Source organism: Pecten maximus, unplaced genomic scaffold (assembly GCF_902652985.1).
Source record: "Pecten maximus unplaced genomic scaffold, xPecMax1.1, whole genome shotgun sequence".
Lineage (NCBI taxonomy): Eukaryota > Metazoa > Mollusca > Bivalvia > Pectinida > Pectinidae > Pecten > Pecten maximus.
The window spans coordinates 103,351-122,318 of NW_022983045.1; the positions used below are offsets into that span (position 1 = coordinate 103,351).

The 18,968-nt window shown below is 36.7% G+C and overlaps 3 protein-coding genes and 1 long non-coding RNA gene across 4 annotated transcripts; 2 read left to right on the plus strand and 2 right to left on the minus strand.

Annotated features, from left to right (window-relative positions):
* Positions 1-1,524: 1,524 nt before the first annotated feature.
* Positions 1,525-1,878, minus strand: LOC117321345. Its single transcript, XR_004531316.1, has 2 exons — positions 1,770-1,878; positions 1,525-1,629 (listed from the first exon to the last, which is right to left on the minus strand). It is a non-coding gene; the product is annotated as an uncharacterized LOC117321345 (long non-coding RNA).
* A 3,728-nt stretch (positions 1,879-5,606) lies between these two features.
* Positions 5,607-6,068, minus strand: LOC117321339 (uncharacterized protein F54H12.2-like). The gene has a single exon (XM_033875796.1). The coding sequence runs from the start codon at positions 6,066-6,068 to the stop codon at positions 5,607-5,609; it is 462 nt and encodes a 153-aa protein (XP_033731687.1).
* A 3,392-nt stretch (positions 6,069-9,460) lies between these two features.
* Positions 9,461-12,478, plus strand: LOC117321340 (transformation/transcription domain-associated protein-like). The gene is made up of 7 exons (XM_033875797.1): positions 9,461-9,557; positions 9,809-10,018; positions 10,366-10,598; positions 10,779-10,945; positions 11,272-11,450; positions 11,772-12,017; positions 12,323-12,478. Exons 2-7 carry the CDS (start codon positions 9,872-9,874, stop codon positions 12,476-12,478), a joined length of 1,128 nt encoding a protein of 375 aa, XP_033731688.1. The 5' UTR covers positions 9,461-9,557; positions 9,809-9,871.
* Positions 12,479-12,878: 400 nt separating this feature from the next.
* LOC117321344 (transformation/transcription domain-associated protein-like) lies at positions 12,879-17,896 on the plus strand. The gene is made up of 4 exons (XM_033875808.1): positions 12,879-13,003; positions 13,735-13,884; positions 17,452-17,569; positions 17,772-17,896. Exons 1-4 carry the CDS (start codon positions 12,902-12,904, stop codon positions 17,804-17,806), a joined length of 405 nt encoding a protein of 134 aa, XP_033731699.1. The 5' UTR covers positions 12,879-12,901; the 3' UTR covers positions 17,807-17,896.
* Positions 17,897-18,968: the final 1,072 nt, after the last annotated feature.

Below are 18,968 nucleotides of genomic sequence, written 5' to 3' on the forward strand. Positions count from 1 at the left end.
GTTAAAAACGAGTTGAAAATCATTGAATTTTTGTTGTTGATATTCCTGTTTTCTTGTACTGAGAAATTACGAACTAAGAATGTCGGGGCGACATTTTTAAACAATGGAATAAGTACATTGTATTTACTAAACTCATACATGAAAATTATATGAATCTATTGTGATTTATATGTTGACCTCTAATACTCTATACATACTTCAATTATATCGGAGATATTCAATAAGTAACAGTATAGTAATAATGATATCATTAGGAATAGTCATAAAGGTATATTTGAGTATGAATTATTAATATTTAAGTTGGTTTACTAAACGGAAACTTAAGTCTGATGTTAACTGTAAATCAAAATTTGATATTGGATCCGGAATATTCTATCAAAGTGATGAAAACACAACAACTTTCTTTTGTATTTTATATTAAGAAAAATATAAACTGTTGGAAGTTAAGTTTTTGAAATATTAAAAACATTTCGAGTACAAGATAGTTCCAATTCATTTTCAGAGACCACCAACAACTTGCCAAATATATTGTTTTTGTTCCCAACTTCTATTTCTTACGTGCTTTGTTAAAAGTCTTTAAATCAAATTAATGCTATCATACATTTTCAATGAAAAAAAATAACTTGAAGTGCCAGATCTATTCAGCTATTTTATACAAGGTTATCGAATAAAAAAATCATTAACCCTAATTAAAAATCAATTATATTAGATGCATTGTTAGTAAGCCAATTAAAAATGAACCAAAAAATAATAAGATGATCTATACAAAGATAAAACAGTAATACCTATCTTATTGTTATATATATAGTCTAAATATATATACATTTATCTATACACAATATGTTCTATTTGCGCGTTAATGTTTACAGAAAATATCCTCTGTCTACCTGTGAAGCCTATTTCTAGGTATTCATGTATATACATAAAGTTAAATTGCGTCTATGTCTATCTGTAACCTGTTAAAGGGCCTATAGTATTATACAATATGGCTTTGGCATTCACAGGGGTTTTATTTCCCAGTACGACGATCCTGAACAATAAAACGATAGGGGCAAGCAATGGGTTGTTGTTTCTTTCAAATTATCAGTCTGTTTTTATTTCCATTTAACTGCTGTTATCACGATTATACATCTGTATATTTGTTACGCTTTATAATAATACTAATCGACGTTATCATGATCTGAATTTAGCGGTCATAGAGCTGCGAGTTGTAACAGGAATAGCTAACGGGACCGGTTACTTCCTCCTTACTAGATAACCTGCTGGTACCACGCATTTTTGGGTTAAAATTCTAAATGCATTTTCCAAAATTCGATGTGCACCAAGTCGCACGAATTGTTATAACTTGTCAAATGCACAAAATTCTACGTGCTATAGTTTTGCTGGGAAAGTTGCACAAAATACTCAGTATTTGCATATTGTTTTTAATAGCAAACACACAGTTATAACATCAGGCTTTAACTTGATAGGAAACACTTACTGCTCATAATCGTTTGAGGTTGCGTTTTTCTTGCTTTGTTTTTCTTTTCACTATATCTCTCAAATCTTCAAACAAGTGACTTTTTTGTGACCGCTAGGGTGTACACAAACTCCACAACGCAAGCGTTTAGTTCCGGAAGTCTCTAAAGCCTTTAGACAGGATAATTGTAGGATATTAGCAGACAAAGTTACTGTTATATCAGAATTATAATGTAAACTATGTAAATTATTAAACTACTATATAATACTCCGACATATATACAAAACTATAGATTGTTAGACTGCCTTACCAAGTTCCAGGGTTCCTGTTCAGCTGTGCGAGTGGTTGAGGTGTGCCTGCGCATGCGCCTAAACGATTTATCGAGATACATGCGCAGTCACGGGTGTTCGATGCTCACACATTCGATATTTCTAGGCTAGGTTTTATGCACACGAACTTAGGTAAGCGTTAATTTCCTTATTATGTGTGCGTTGTATGCATCACTAACCTCTACACAAAATATGTGACGTTAGACATGAAAAATTTTGCATCTAACGACAGCTAATTCGAATCTCCCACTAAGGTGACATCACCATGTACACTTGGAAAGGCTTGGCCCGGATAATGTACCGAGAAATACATAAGGTAATGAAGGTGTAGAGATATAACACAATAATTGGTTATGTATGCTGACGACACTGTTCTGTTCTCCGAGTCCGAGGAAGGATTACAAACTATGTTAATCAAACAAAAAATGTTGTATTTCGCAATGCTTGTAATTTGCCCAATACCAATAGATTGATCTTGTCTGTTGATGTTTTAAGATGTGTCAAGGTCGCCCAAAGTTGCGATTTTAAAAATTTACCATGGAAAATATATTACTTATATTTTCACATATCATCGCAATCAGGATAACATGAAGCTTTTTAAGAAACTGTGAGGATGCAACACGTGTATATGTCACTTGCCTTTATTCATGTTGAAAGCTTAATATCTGTGATTATATTGCCTGATAAATATTCTATGATGTTTTTGATGATGTCTTTCTTATTATGCATTTCATCTTTGTTTAAACTGTGAGGAACATTGGAGACCCTGAGGCTCTATATCTGGGATATTAACATTTTATTTTTAAGATAAAAAAAGCAGAAGCCTTCCACCGTGGGGGCGAGCTTCAATTTCAGCCGGCGAAACTTTTAATTATTACTCCTTTTTTTATAGATTTTTTAATGAATATATTTATTATATACATATCTATATTTTAGAAGGGGTATATATATTCACCCACACAAGTGTCTATAGTTGTTGTAATTGAGATTTGCTCGGAATGTAAATGGTTTTTAAACACAAACACCAGTAATGCTAAGCTCTACAGTATGCTAACGATATGTTTAGTATTATCTTTTCGTAACTCATTTGCAAATATAGTGATTTGAGAGGAAAAGACTCTTTCATTATTTGTGTTTGTAGGATAAGGATATTCCACATTTTGTGACCCCTCGGGAGGAATTTTCTTTTCCTACATATGAAATAGTCATAGTATTTGTTCAAATTACAACTGAATTTCTAATTGTTATAATCAATTAAATATATTGAAACATTGGAAGGTAAATTCAATTGCACTACTTTTGAAAAAAAGAATATTATATTTGATGATCATGATAACATGTACTTTGTCAGTTACAACAGCTGTTCATGTAACGGTTAAAATCTCTATTATAAAGCCATTTTAGTAAAGTTTTATTAGTTGTGGATATACCAAATTAACGTGTGCCAAAGTATTGTGTACTGTCAGTAACGATGATGATCAATTAATCTTCAACAGCTTTAACTTATTATTTGTCATTACTCTTTCGGATTCCTGTTCATGCAATTTTGGACGAAATCATGTTCCTTTGATCTTTGATCTTTTATAAAGCCGGAGTTCTTTTTATACACTGATATATCACGGTCTCTCCCGGTAAAGCGTGCAGGCAAGTGATCGTTTTGATGTTAGGAGAGAGTGAATGAAAATCTTGGATGGCCATTCATATATGTGTTCAACTTGAATTTTAGGTTACTTGGGAGAATGTGATTTTAACTATTCCGAGAGCTTTCCATCAAACTAAGTAACATATTCCAATTTGGTTTTTCTCATCCTCTAGGGTATCTAAGACACCTAGGATAGTTCCATTGAACATTTCGGCGGAGCAATTACCGTAAGGGTGGTTAGGAGTAGTCTGGTCTTATTAACCCCTGCTAGCTGAAAGTGTTCTGTTTTAACTTTGGACTCAAAGTTAAGACCCTTTATTACTATTCAATCTTCCAGTAAAACTGTAAAATACAGCTATAGTACAGCTATAGTGTGAACTTTCTGATTGCGACAAGGTAAGACTAAAGCATATCTTGTAAAGTGATCAATTATGACTAACACAACCTCATAGCCACTTTGAACTTGCCAACCCCGATGAAGTCTACAGAAAAAACTCCATTTGTCTAGACTTCTCAATAGGAACCAAATCAACAACAGCCTTTACTGGTGTCTTACGGAGAACACACAGCGCTCGCAACCTTTCCTGTCTTCTTCTGTGTCATTTCCTTACCCTGATGACTTGCATCATTCTGAGCATATAGGGATTCACTTTTAAGTGTTTTCACCCTGGAAAGAATACCGGTTCTCAAAAAGCTCTGAAACTTGATAATCCGTCTACTTATTTCTGCCAATCAATGGTACCTAGTGTTTCAGATAAAACTGCACACCCACTGGCAACACCAGGCACAGGGTCGGCCGCTTTACAATCAATGAATATGGCTACAGTAACAGCAGATTTGCAAACAGCCTTGAGAACCTCTGAATTCATTTTTGAGAAAACATCTGCATTATGCAGTCAAAATGAGCGATTGAAATCGCAGTTGTTTTGTATGGCAAATCTATACAAATCCTTCACCTGAAGGTGGTTCACTGTTATCAAGGATGCACATCTCAGTTCAAAATATTCATTCTGAATTGATGTCTTCATAGGTTTGATCATTTAAAGGTGTTGTTTTGTTGCTAGAAATAAAAATACTACCATGGTAAAATGCTTTCACTTTCTATTCCCGGAACTTTCTATACTGTGACGTCACAGCCATAACTGTCAAGAGTATTACAGAGGTTATTTTTATGAATTACAATAGATTTAAGTAGTTTTTATTGTAAAATGGAATCATGTCAGTTCAAAATAATCATTCTGAATCGATGTATTCATCTCAACAGTGAAATAAAGGTGTTGTTTTGTTGCCAGAAATAAAAATACTACCATAGTAAAATGGTTTCACTTTCTATTCCCGGAACTTTCTAGACTGTGACGTTACAGCCATAACTGTCTTGAGTTGTACGGAGGTCATTTTTTTCATGATTTTGTCATTAATTGTCATTTTTTGTCATGATTTTGTCATTATTTTTCTGAGAGGACAGATTTTATTTGATTACAGTTGTCTTGGAGATTCTGTGATGAATACCAAACAAACATCGGAACCAATTCAATAGAATTCCAATTGAAAAAAAAAATAAAACAAAATTCATACTTTTTTTTCCCTATTATTATATTCACAAACGTATATACAAACAATGATTTCTTAATAACTAAACAATCAATATTTTTATAAGTTATAGATTTCAATACATACAGTAACTACACAAAACCTACAATTAATAACAATGTATACTCATTACTATTATAACAAGTAACGTTCAAGATGATGAACGAAATCATCTACAATGTAAGTATTGGCATGCCATTCTGATTAAAGATATTCGGTGATGTCATTCATAGTCATTCCCATTGATCGGTGAACCAAGTAATAGATACAATGTTAACCACACACTAGAGAGTTCAAATGCTGCACTGCAGTGGGATTATAAATCCATGCTTTACATGGCTGGTTTAAGAAATTGATAAAATCTAATTGAAAGGCAGACAACCATAAGGATCATAATATTCTCCACGTTTTTCTTCATCTATATCCATAGCAATCCAATGTTGCCCTTGTTTATTATCTGGGTCAGTATTACAAACCATGAGACTAGGAACACTTATAGGACATGTAGGTAATGTATTTCTAGCATACACCCCTGCAAAATGAGGAGAAACGGCTTGTAGGATCAGTTCTATTTCTGAAGTATTCATCATGCACTATAATCAAAAAGAATTTGCCTGTTACGATCTATTTCTAAGATGTTTTCAAAGTCAGCATACACCACAATGTTGATGGTATTGGGTAGGGCTGTCCCGAAATGCATTTCCAAAGACAAGTTTCCCTTTTTCATAAAATGAAATATGCCCACTTCTGAAAGGTCAGGTGTCAGATAAAATCGAAACAGGATAAAACCAGTGCCATATTCATCCTTTGAGATGTTATTACCCTCGTCACGAGACGTTTTCCCAGTAGTGTTAAACAGACCCATGTAGCTTCTTACGCAATGTTTCTGAATGGAATTTGTCTGCAAAGGCTTGGTAGGGACTTGTTTGCCATCCACGTTCAGGACAACAAAATTAACATCAAAATCTTTAAAATGAAAAGGATTCTTGGTGATGAGTTCACTATAGGCATCACTGTCTACACATCCAATGACCAATCTCTTAGGCATTTGTCCTTTACAAAATTGTGATTTCCTCTTGGAACAGAAAATACTTTCATTACAATTCTTCTGATTGGGTATTTGGCAGGTGATATTTCCAAAGTTTTTGTATGGGCTAGTCTCACTGATTTTGAATTTTTATCACGTTTAGATAGACGTCCTTGATGACAATTTTGAATTCTTTGTCTTGCATTATTGACAAGATATCTTTCCTGAGCAAATAGGTCAGAATTGATTCTTCATATCATCGCAGATCTATTGGTTGCTGTTGACAATTTCCTATGTAGCCAGGATTATCGTTTCCTGCGGTGTCCATTTGCGCAGCTGTGTCCTTATACCACATTCCACTGGTCAACTGAGATTCTTTGGCTGCAGAACCATAGCTGAGTAGGGTTTCCAGGTAAGCTCTGAATGAATACATATTGTTGGGTGATGAGACTAGTTTTTCTTTGAGACAAACGCTGACATCTCCAAAGAGAGAATGTAACCAAAGATTAACAGGTGCAACGTTTTCATCAGTTTGGTTGTTATCATTATTGAGGATCTGTGCTTTCACGTAGAGGGAAGTATTTGCTAGATTCAAATAATCATCTCCAGCTCCTGATACGTCAAAGACATAAGGGCCACCATCATTGACAGATGTGACCATTCCAATTTGATGCCAGTATCCATCTTCCACACTGGTTTGAGTGGGTGGTGTATGAAATAAATCGAATTTTGACTAGACACATTGACAGGAGTTCTGATGAACTAAAGACATCTTTCAATGCCACTCTGTATAAACTACACAAATATTACACATACACATACATATATGCCTTTTTGTGTGTGTGTGTGTGTGTGTGTGTGTGTGTGGGGGGGGGGGGGGGGGGGGGGGGGGGGGGGGGGGGGGGTAATCATGCATCAAAAATATCTATTGCTCTATGCTGATTGGATGATTCTTTTCTTTTCTTTTACTTTTTCTCCTCCTTCCAGCTTAAGCTGATCTCTATCAAATATGTTTCTATCACTTTGGTGAGCAGCTTTCATATTGATTGCTTTTCTTAAGTTTGAACCTAATAATAATTTCTTGTATAGACCTTTTAGTTCTGATAAATTGAACCTAGAGAATGCCTCTCAAAATGTAGGGTGACGACAACTTTCCTCTCTCAAATGGAATTGGTTTACCTGTATCGTCTCTCAACATTATTTCTATTTCTTGACATTGACGTTGTTGTAATGGTACATAATGAATTGGTTGGAATTCATTACTGATGCCATGTCCTGAAATATCCTCAATTGGAACTATTATGACCAATGGAACTCTGGAATCACTCACCATCTGTGGTTAAACCAAAGGACAGTAGACATAAATGGAATAAAAACCTTGACGAACGTCAGCCATGCTCCTGCCAGTGTTTTTTCCTTCAGAAACCGTGAAGACTTAAATCCTAACAATTTCGTCAGCATAGGACAGAGATTTAAAAGTGTAAAGGTTCTGAGGAGTTACGGCACTACTGTATTAGTTCCGACTCCTGAGACCAGTGTATCCTCGTATAGTGATTTTCAAGCTCGTCAACTCTGTGGTTCTGTCTCGAAATTTACAGCTGGCTACAGATCAATGGAATGACAACACAGTTTATAAAGTTCAACATTTTATTATATGAAGATTAGAAGTGATGAAACATGATGACTGAATATATACACAATGCTCACGTAACCTAACTGTGCGTCCGGTCCATATCTCGTATGAAAAATATCCACCCCTGTCCCTCCCTGGGGATAAATGTACCCAAAAATACAACGAATAAAACATGCCTACAACGGGAAAAGACCACCCGAAATAACAACGGAATTACTGACTATATCATGCCTATAATTGAGAGAAAAATACCACCCAACCCGGGATAATTTAGAGGTTTAAGTCCGAAATCTACTCCATACCCGACTCTGTGAAGGAGAAAGACGAGCCGGCCAGCTACATTTGTACATGTAAGCCTCTGCCAGACTGTCGTATAATACTAAAATCCCCAGCTATATAGCAAAATTTAATTGTATGCCTCGAAATACACGTGCAGTTTGTCCCAAGACTATAGATAGACCGATACCTGAGCGTAGAGTAATGTACAGGTAAGGTGGTTATAAATAAACACATACCGCGAACATTAGCCAATCAGAAACGTCGACAATACCACCGGAAGGGATTCCCCAAAGGGAATACCCGAGTTAAAATAGTATATTATATCTGGAATACCCCGTATAAACAATATGGACCGACGATCACAACAACACATGGTGTCCAAGGCTCGGTTATAACCGGAACAAGGACGTTAAGCCCCATCAATCAATCAATCAATCACAACAACACGCGCTCTGATTTACAGGATGTAAATATGGTACTATATACAACAGGTAAGTGTTCAAAACCCAAATCTTTTACAAAAGTAAGCCAGTCGATATTGTCAAAGATACCCTCTGATCAATGTTATAAGTAGAAATCCTGACTATATCTCAATGTGATACCATCAAATATATTACACTCTTGGGAGTTGTTCTGTTCAATAGTTTTATTTACATTCAAGACAAAGACCTGTAATTAAATTATCTGCCCTTAGCACGGGCTCGGTAAACACGGCGAGTTCATTGATCGTCGGCGCGGTTACAAAAATGTCAAAATTTGACATCAAGTCACATTAGATATATGTTGAAATTTATATTTTTAGAATCAGCTATATTTACTTGTTGTTTGTATCTAGTAATATTTCTCAATAATAGCATGTATCGGAAATAATTAGCAAAAAACATTAATAGTCACGCTTGATTGCGGGCTACACAAATTCTCCCCCTAAAAAATGAAAATCGTCGATTTAGGACGTTAAAATACATTTTAAGAAAATCCACTTACACGGATTGATTTAAAACCTGAAATCAAATCTTTGTAGAAAAAATCACTTTAATCCATTCAGTAATGAAGGAGAAAAACGGAAATATCCAAAGCTCGGGCTCGGGTCTTCGGCTCGGGCTCGGCTCGGGATACACAAATTCTCTACCACACGTGATTTCGTGTACGCCGCACCCGGTCCCGGACCCGATCCCCGTACCAGGAATATTGATGTTATTTTTTTTCTCAACAACGACTTAATGAATAAATCTCATGTTTTTCTTGTAAATCCAGATTTATATTTCCAAAATCTGACATCTCAAATGAAATGGAAGTTATACATACAATTTTAGTAATCGTCGATTAACATTTTTCAGGGTGTGATTTTGTGTACGCCGCACTCAACCGTGAAAAATTACGGTTTTTGGCTGTTTATTCGTAAACAAGGGTTTATTTTTATGATATTTTCGATTCCATACTTCAAGTAAACCTAGTTGTTGATACAAATATAAGTTTTGATTACAAATACTACTTATTTGGTGTTACAGAGTACACGGAGTCAGTCGGACCTTACTAAGCCCATTGAGAAGAATTACTGTGATGCTGTTGTGAATTTCTTACTGCGAATAGCATGTCAGGTAAAGTCTCCAACAACACCGATGTCATCGTCTAGAGGTCATTAAATTAACAGACAGACAGACAGGAATGGTTTGATGCTTGGTTGAAATATAATGATTCATTTTTACATAATTTTGCGTTTCTAATAAAATTCAAATAATTAAGTTCCAATAGATACACCGTTTCACTATGCATATTTTTACTTCAACCCTGACCAAACACTTTGTCTATTTAATTTTTCGTCGTCATCAAATTATTTCTGTGGCTGTAGGTAAATGAGACACCGGGATCCCCGGGAGAAATTTTATCTCGGCGATGTGTTGGATTACTGAAGATGGCGCTACGTCCCGATATCTGGCCGAGCACCGAGCTGAAACTTGTTTGGTTTGATAAGTTACTGACGACTGTTGAGAACCCTCTACCTAATTTTAACAATATCTGTACCGCCCTGGAGCTGTTGAGTTTTCTTCTCACAATACTGGTATGTGATGGCTTGTTGGAAAGGGAGAAAGGGAACTTATTATATAAGCTTCAAACGTCTTAGTTTTTAATTACTAAATCTTGCGCCATATAGCTTTCCGATTTGAAATAAAATTTCGTCAGAAAAAGATTCTGATTTTTATCATCAGTTGGGGAGGGGATGTCCATTCACAATAACACAAATTTCTCTTTTGTTTTAAGCTTAAGCTGGGGATTTTTCAACATCATTCATGGTACCAAATATGACAAATACCAATTTTTGTTAAGCAAATACTTTCATAATCCAGAGTGTTAGTAAGAACAGGTTTATGATCTATCAGTAAGTTTTTCTTTTTGTTTTGTTTACAGAAAAAGGAGACAATTCTGACAAGCTTTAAACCCCTCCAGCGTGGGATAGCTGCCTGTATGACGTGTCCTAACACCAAAGTTATACGGGGTGTACACAGTCTACTGTCCCGTCTCATGAGCTTTTTCCCCACAGAGCCTGTCACCTCTAATGTGGCCTCCAAGTATGAAGAACTGGAATGTTTATATGCCTGTGTCAGCAAGGTCGTGTACGAGGGACTCACGAATTACGAAAAGTAAGTTACAATTTCGTCAGTTATGAAAAGTAGGTCACACGTCTCGGCTATGAAAAGTAGGTCACATTTTCGTTAGTTTGTGTCGAATGTTTCCTTCTATTCTCTGAATAAGGTTAATCTGTTTAATGGTAGATCATTATTATAAACATCTAACTACAGAGGTTGAAATTTATTTATCAGGGCGTCAACTGGCTCTCCGTCTCAACTGTTCAGTACCCTGATGATTCTGAAGGCGGCCTGTATGCACAATCATTGTTACATAGACAGACTAATCACAACATTCATGAAGGTTCTACACAAGATGGCGCGAGAACACCTGGTCCCCACCTCCCCCGAATCTAGTCCAGGTATAGCCATAACAATTGTTTTCTTCAATGAAATTTTCTTTTTATGAGGTTTTAAAGTTTTGAACTTTTTACATTTCAATTATTTAATTATTTTGATATATATTTCTATCAGTATTTAATAAGTACAACAAGGTATCAGTTCCATTAACAGTAAATTTATTCTCCCAACATTGGCTACAGTTATAAATCATTAGCTATGCTAACTATTCTGTGTTGCTCTGTTGACAAGTTATAAATCATTAGCTATGCTAACCATTCTGTGTTGTTCTGTTGACAAGTTATAAATCATTAGCTATGCTAACCATTCTGTGTTGCTCTGTTGACAGTTGCCAGTGAGCTGATGATTCTGAGTCTTGACCTGGTGAAGAACAGGGTCGGGGTGATGAGTCTGGAGATGAGAAAGAGCTTCATTGGACAAATCCTTGTTGGTCTCATTGAGAAGACAACTGATGCCAAAGTGATGAAAGCTATTACTAAAATGGTGGAGGACTGGGTCAAAACCAAGGTATGGTTTTCAGAGGTCAGAGGTCAAAATAAGGATATGGATATCAGAGGTCAAAATAAGAGTATAAGAGTTTAAAGGTCAATACCAAGGCATGGATATCAGAGGTCAAAATAAGGGTATGGATATCAGAGGTCAGAGGTCAAATTAAGGGTATGGATATCAGAATACAAAAAAGTCAACATACCTTGTAGAAAGACTTCCATGTGTTTTTGTCATTTTCAGAAGTTGTACTGAAAGATATTAAGTGTCGTTATCCATAGTGATGTCATAACCAATAATAATGTTATAACCCATATTAATGCTATTTTTGTTTTCCTTTAGACACCTATAGCTATTAACCAGTCGCCCAGTATCCGAGAAAAAGCCATACTGTTGGTGAAACTTATGCAGCATGTGGAGAAACGGTTCCCTGACGAACAAGAACTGAACGCCCAATTCCTGGAACTAGTCAACTATATCTACCGTGACGAAAGCCTCAGCGGCACAGAGCTAACATCCAAACTGGAGTCCGCCTTTCTCAGTGGTCTACGCTGTAACCAACCCACTATCAGGCACAAATTTGTTGAGGTAAATAAAGAATTGAGATGAATAAATATTGAATTGTCTTTTCTTTGTGAATCAGGGGATGACTTCCTTTGAACTTTATTGATATAAACAATGGGTGCAATTTTTTAATGCTAATATTTTATGTTATACACAGCTATTTGTGAATTTGATTCCAGGTTTGATGGTTGTAACAATATTTTGTGTTATACAGGTATTTGAGAATTTAATTACATGTCAGATGTTTATGATAATATTTTATGTTATATACAGGTATTTGAGAATTTGATTCCACATCAGATGTTTATATATTATTTTGTGTTATACAGGTATTTGAGAATTCAATTCCACGCCGGATGTTTGACCGTCTCCTCTATATCACCTGTACACAAAACTGTGAGGCCATGGGACACTTTATCCCCACTGACAGGAATAAACTATCAGTATTATACTACTGTAAACCTATACCATTATTAGTTAATTAGTAGTATATCATATTCATATTGTAAGTTGAATTCTTTGATTGAATTCTATCCCCAAAAACCATGAAAACAGATCCCCTGGAAATAACAACACCTACTTAATTAATAGATATAATAAAATAATATCACTCAGTCAGTATGGGAACAAACAGAAGTATATAGATGGCAAACATTTTTTTTAGTTTTTTAGTCGATTTCTTACTGGAAGATATCAAATCTTTGGTATTGGTATTTTATAGTAAAGACAGGAGTTTATGAATTGCTATCATCAATACAATTTCTTATACTTGTGAATGCCGTGATTGATATGCGACACATGATCTGATTGGTTATTTTCCCTTCCAGTTACTTCTGTCGGTGGCTATGAATTGCCACAGCATCCAGAGCTCCTCGTCCCTGAATCTGTTACCATCAGCCAGCTCCATTATGAATTTAGCAGACAGCCAGGACCGCGCGGCCTTCCAGACCATCATGAAGATGAAGGAAGAACCGATGGATGTGGAATCCGTGGACTCAAACAAAGAGGAGGTAACTCTATACAAAGTTTTGGTTTGAAGACTTTTCTTCATGAATAATTACACCGGTTTCTCAAACTACAGAATCTGATATTTCTCTACAATTAGAGATCATTTGGTTCAGACCTGATTATTTCATGCTCACTTTGATATCAAAGGGAAAATTTATATATGTCCATTTAATTTGTTTACACATACAAAGGTCAGGAAGGAACAAGGCCATTGTCCAATATAATTGAAATTAGACTTGTAATTTCCACTCCTCTAATTATATATTATTATTATATATTGTATTGAAGTGAATCATAGAGTAGCGGAAACTACAAATCTAATTTTGATTAGATTAGGCCATTGTCTACATGAACCTAAATGTTTTAAAGAGCCAAACAAAATTTGAAAATCTTTTCTGGACAAAGAACAAAAGTCGACAAGTATTTATAAGAGAGTGATAAATGGTCCATACCAAAACTTACCCATCCTCTAAACCTGATTTTATCCACAAATTGATACCAGAAGCAAAAACAGTTTTGATATTAATTACAGTTAATTCCAGAAAAGTTTAATCATACCAAACTCAACAGAAATAATCTGACACGCTCAAGTTTGAGCAAATGTGTACTGATTTTTCTTTTTTGAATATTTCTGTGACCCAGACATTTTAGGACATCAGTGTTGCCTTGTCTAAATGTCTGTTTGAAAAAATTCCTTATCCAAGCTTTACCGAGTATGATTTTCTTCTATCAGGAGGAGATAGACATGGAGTTAAGTGGGGTGTCATCAGACGAGAGTATTCCCAAGGAACCGCCCAAAAAGGAGAACCTGGACCCTCGTCAGAACATCAATACTCTGTTACAACGCCAGGCGAAGTTCCTAGAGAGTTGTCGCGAGGTCAAGGTTAGTTATCACCGGTCAGAACATCAATACTCTGTTACAACGCCAGGCCAAGTTCTTAGAGAGTTGTCGAGAGGTCAAGGTTAGTTATGACCGGTCAGAACATCAATACTCTGTTACAACGTCAGGCCAAGTTCTTAGAGAGTTGTCGCGAGGTCTAGGTTAGTTATCACCGGTCAGAACATCAATACCCTGTTACAACGTCAGGCGAAGTTCCTAGAGAGTTGTCGCGAGGTCAAGGTTAGTTATCACGGGTCAGAACATCAATACTCTGTTATAACGTCAGGCGAAATTCCTAGAGAGTTGTCGCGAGGTCAAGGTTAGTTATCACCGGTCAGAACATCAATACTCTGTTACAACGTCAGGCGAAGTTCCTAGAGAGTTGTCGCGAGGTCAAGGTTAGTTATCACGGGTCAGAACATCAATACTCTGTTATAACGTCAGGCGAAATTCCTAGAGAGTTGTCGCGAGGTCAAGGTTAGTTATCACCGGTCAGAACATCAATACCCTGTTACAACGTCAGGCGAAGTTCTTAGAGAGTTGTCGCGAGGTCAAGGTTAGTTATCACGGGTCAGAACATCAATACTCTGTTATAACGTCAGGCGAAATTCCTGGAGAGTTGTTGGGAGGTCAAGGTTAGTTATCACCGGTCAGAACATCAATACTCTGTTATAACGTCAGGCGAAATTCCTAGAGAGTTGTCGGGAGGTCAAGGTTAGTTATCACCGGTCAGAACATCTGTGTCCTGGTACACCAGACCAAGTTCTTGAAGAGTTGTTGCCACCAGATATTTATAAACTCAGCACTTTACTTTGGTTTTGTTTGACGTCCTTTACACAGCTGTTGCTATTGAGGACAGCACCTTATATACACCAGGGTATCGTTTCACAAAGCTTCGTAACTTACGAAATTTGCGTAAGTCACATTTACGAATTACTAAGCGTTTCACAAAAACTTCGTAACTTACGAACGTTCGTAAGTTACGAAAAAACAAATATGCCTTGTGAGCGATTGTTTCGAGGTGGAAACTGGGTTTTGAAAGTCGAGGAGGGATGCCGGCAAAATACACATTGTCATGAAACTAATTGTACGCATATTCGCAGACTGTGCCAACATATGGTCTATTTTAAGAACATTATGTATGTCTTTGAGCATTGAGCAAAATCTGTGAAAATTGCGTTGTTACTGTTTGTTTTAACGCATGATAAACAATAAGAATTCAAATTTTAAAATAAATTCGTAAGTTTTGCGTAACTTTTTCGTAAATATTTACAAACATTCGTAAGTTACGAAGCTTTGTGAAACGATACCCTGGTGTGTAAACATTTCATCAATTTGATTGTTTCTTTTATTTATGCATTCATGTTAATTGACATTTTATATGATTTATATTTTTCAATGTGTACTTAAAGGATTACTTTTTAGCCCACCATCATCAGATGGTGGGCTATTCAAATCGCCCTGCGTCCGTGGTCCGTCCCTCCGTCCGTCCGTCCCTCCGTCCGTCCGTCCGTCCGTAAACAATTCTTGTTATCGCTATTTCTCAGAAAGTGCTGAAAGGATCTTTCTCAAATTTCATATGTAGGTTCCCCTTGGTGCCTAGTTATGCATATCGCATTTTGAGACCTATCGGAAAACAACATGGCCGACAGGCAGCCATCTTGGATTTTGACAATTGAAGTTTGTTATCGCTATTTCTCAGAAAGTGCTGAAGAGATCTTTCTCAAATTTCAGATGTAGGTTCCCCTTGGTGCCTAGTTATGCATATTGCATTTTGAGACCAATCTGAAAACAACATGGCCGACAGGCAGCCATCTTGGATTTTGACAATTGAAGTTTGTTATCGCTATTTCTCAGAAAGTACTGAAGGGATCTTTCTCAAAATTCATATGTAGGTTCCCCTCGGTGCCTAGTTATGCATATCGCATTTTGAGACCAATCGCAAAACAACATGGCCGACAGGCAGCCATCTTGGATTTTGACAATTGAAGTTTGTTATTGCTATTTCTCAGAAAGTACTGAAGGGATCTTTCTCAAATTTCATATGTAGGTTCCCCTTGGTACCAAGTTATGCATATTGCATTTTGAGACCAATAAAAAAAAAAACATGGCCGACAGGCAGCCATCTTGGATTTTGACAATTGAAGTTTGTTATTGCTATTTCTCAGAATGCACTGACGAGATCTTTCTCACATTTCATATGTAGGTTCCCCTTGGTGCCTAGTTATGCATATTGCATATTGGGACCAATCAGAAAACAACATGGCCGACAGGCAGCCATCTTGGATTTTGACAATTGAAGTTTGTTATCGCTATTTCTCAAAATGTACTGAAAGGATCTTTCTCAAATTTCATATGTAGGTTTCCCTTGGTGCCTAGTTATGCATATTGCATTTTGAGACCAAACGGAAAATAACATGGCCGACAGGCAGCCATCTTGGATTTTGACAATTGAAGTTTGTTATTGCTATTTCTAAGAAAGTACTGAAGGGATCTTTCTCAAATTTCATATGTAGGTTTCTCTTGGTACCAAGTTATGCATATTGCATTTTGAGACCAATCAGAAAACAACATGGCCGACAGGCAGCCATCTTGGATTTTGACAATTGAAGTTTGTTATCGCTATTTCTCAGAATGTACTGAAGAGATCTTTCTCAAATTTCATATGTATGTTTCCCTTGGTGCCTAGTTATGCATAATGCATTTTGAGACCTATTGAAAACAACATGGCCGACAGGCAGCCATCTTGGATTTTGACAATTGAAGTTTGTTATCGCTATTTCTCAGAATGTACTGAAGAGATCTTTCTCAAATTTCATATGTATGTTTCCCTTGGTGCCTAGTTATGCATAAAGCATTTTGAGACCTATTTGAAAACAACATGGCCGACAGGCAGCCATCTTGGATTTTGACAATTGAAGTTTGTTATCGCTATTTCTCAGAAAGTAATGAAGGGATCTTTCTCAAACTTCATATGTAGGTTTCCCTCGGTGCCTAGTTATGCATATTGCATTTTGAGACCAGTCAGAAAACAACATGGCCGACAGGCAGCCATCTTGGATTTTGACAATTGAAGTTTGTTATTGCTATTTCTCAGAAAGTACTGAAGGGATCTTTCTCAAATTTCATATGTAGGTTCCCCTTGGTACCAAGTTATGCATTTTGGGACCAATCCGAAAACAACATGGCCGACAGACAGCCATTATCGCTAAATCTTAAATTTTATATATAGGTTCCCCTTGTTTGAAAAGTACTAGAGGGCTGTTTCTGAATTTACACAGATTAATAAGACTTAGAGGAAGGGAAAAGTAGAGAAAAGATCAATCTGACATGGAACCTAAAAAGATCATTCAATGGTGGGCGCCAAGATCCCTCTGGGATCTCTTGTTAAAAAAATGAGAGCATTCATATATAAAAAAAAATGGGGGGGGGGGGGGGGGGGGGGGGGGGGGGCTACAGGCCTTGAACAGCATGAGATACTTACTAATGTGTGATGGATATTGATTACACAAACTTCCGATTGGGCTCTCCTCTATACGACCTTGACGTGGTTACCTATTTTTCCTGTAGACTGTCGTATCTAAATGCCCTGTCCCAGCTGTGCCACACCTCCACAGACCTGGGCCACGCCTCCTGGGTGGACTCTTTTCCACGGATCTGGAAAATTCTCTCCGACAAACAACAACAGGTAAGTCGAAAGTTTTCTTCTCATCATGGTTTATATGAAAAAACCTGGAAAAATTAGGTCACATGTTTGAGGATTTAACTCCATAATGTATTTTAACCTTTTCAGTGTTGCATCATCACAAAATTAAGATATGTATGTCTATTGAGTAATTGTGAGTGTTAGACATTGAAATCTACAACAGACATGATATCGTATGTTTCAGATGTTAGGAGGAGAGCTGATACCGTTTATGTGTAGTGGAAGTCATGTTATACAGAAAGACTGCCATCCATCTTCTATACACACATTCCTGGAGGGACTGTCCCACTGTGTCCCCCCGGTACACATACGTCCTTGTGTCCTCAAGGTAATTATAGATCCCCCAAAACCTTTATACACACGTTCCTGGAGGGACTGTCCCACTCTGTCCCCCTGGTACAAATAGGTCCTCAAGGCACAATAGATAGATCTCAAAACCTTATTACCTTCAGGAAGTATATATTTTATATGTTGCTTAGAGGTTTAATTGCCAGATAATTGAGTATGTTTGTGTGTTTTATCACTCTATAAACAGCTAAACAGCAGTCATTGATGCTGTTTCTCCACGTAGTAGCTGGTGGCTACATACACTCCGAAGCAATAAGGTTAAGAATGTCTGTGTTTTCATGATCAGTCATACTGTCATTGTGTTTTCCTTTTGCAAGATAAGTTTTTTTTCTGAATAACAATTATAATCTTTGATTTAAAACATAATATATACATATATATACATATGTATGCACGGGCATTATGAATACATTCTATGTACACATATATAGATAAAAAAATTTCTGTGTGCTTAATTCCTTCTCATTGTTCTAAAGTTCAAGCTTTGCTTGTAGTCTCTGATGGTATGACTCCATATTTCAGTACCTGGGTCGGACCCACAATCTATGGCACAGAGCCTGTCTCCAACTGGAACAGATTGCATTTGAGAATAGTCCAAGTCTTCAGGTGAAAAACCGTCCGGTCAGCGAGTACGAGTTTGAACCGGTCACTTCCCCACAACAGGTAAATCTGACATCTTATAAATTTTCTGCAAATTTGAGATGTGTATTGTAAGGGCAGTAACCTTGCCACAGTTAAATCAGAACTGTACTTCCTTGTATGACGACCATACTGGTAACTATCTGTCAATAATTTTCATGTTAGAGAAACGATTTGAAAGTATGTTTATATTCCTTTGTTTGTTTGTACAGGAGACATTGGACGGCCTCTGTGAGCTCTACTCTCTACTCAAAGAAGAAGACATGTGTGCTGGTCTGTGGCAGAAACGAGCCAAGTTTGCTGAGACAAACATTGCTCTATCTTATGAACAACATGGCTTCTTTGAACAGGCTCAGGCCTCTTATGAACAGGTCAGTATTGGTGTATATTTTGT

Bases quoted from the DNA above. Each gene is read 5' to 3' on its own strand.
- LOC117321339 (XM_033875796.1), bottom strand. From the start codon at position 6,068: ATGCCTAAGAGATTGGTCATTGGATGTGTAGACAGTGATGCCTATAGT.
- LOC117321340 (XM_033875797.1), top strand. From the start codon at position 9,872: ATGGCGCTACGTCCCGATATCTGGCCGAGCACCGAGCTGAAACTTGTT. The intron at 10,019-10,365 runs GTATGTGATGGC...TTTTGTTTACAG, and splicing joins GTTTTCTTCTCACAATACTG to AAAAAGGAGACAATTCTGAC. The intron at 10,599-10,778 runs GTAAGTTACAAT...TTTATTTATCAG, and splicing joins GGACTCACGAATTACGAAAA to GGCGTCAACTGGCTCTCCGT.
- LOC117321344 (XM_033875808.1), top strand. From the start codon at position 12,902: ATGAATTTAGCAGACAGCCAGGACCGCGCGGCCTTCCAGACCATCATG. The intron at 13,885-17,451 runs GTTAGTTATCAC...TTTTTCCTGTAG, and splicing joins AGAGTTGTCGCGAGGTCAAG to ACTGTCGTATCTAAATGCCC. The intron at 17,570-17,771 runs GTAAGTCGAAAG...CGTATGTTTCAG, and splicing joins TCTCCGACAAACAACAACAG to ATGTTAGGAGGAGAGCTGAT.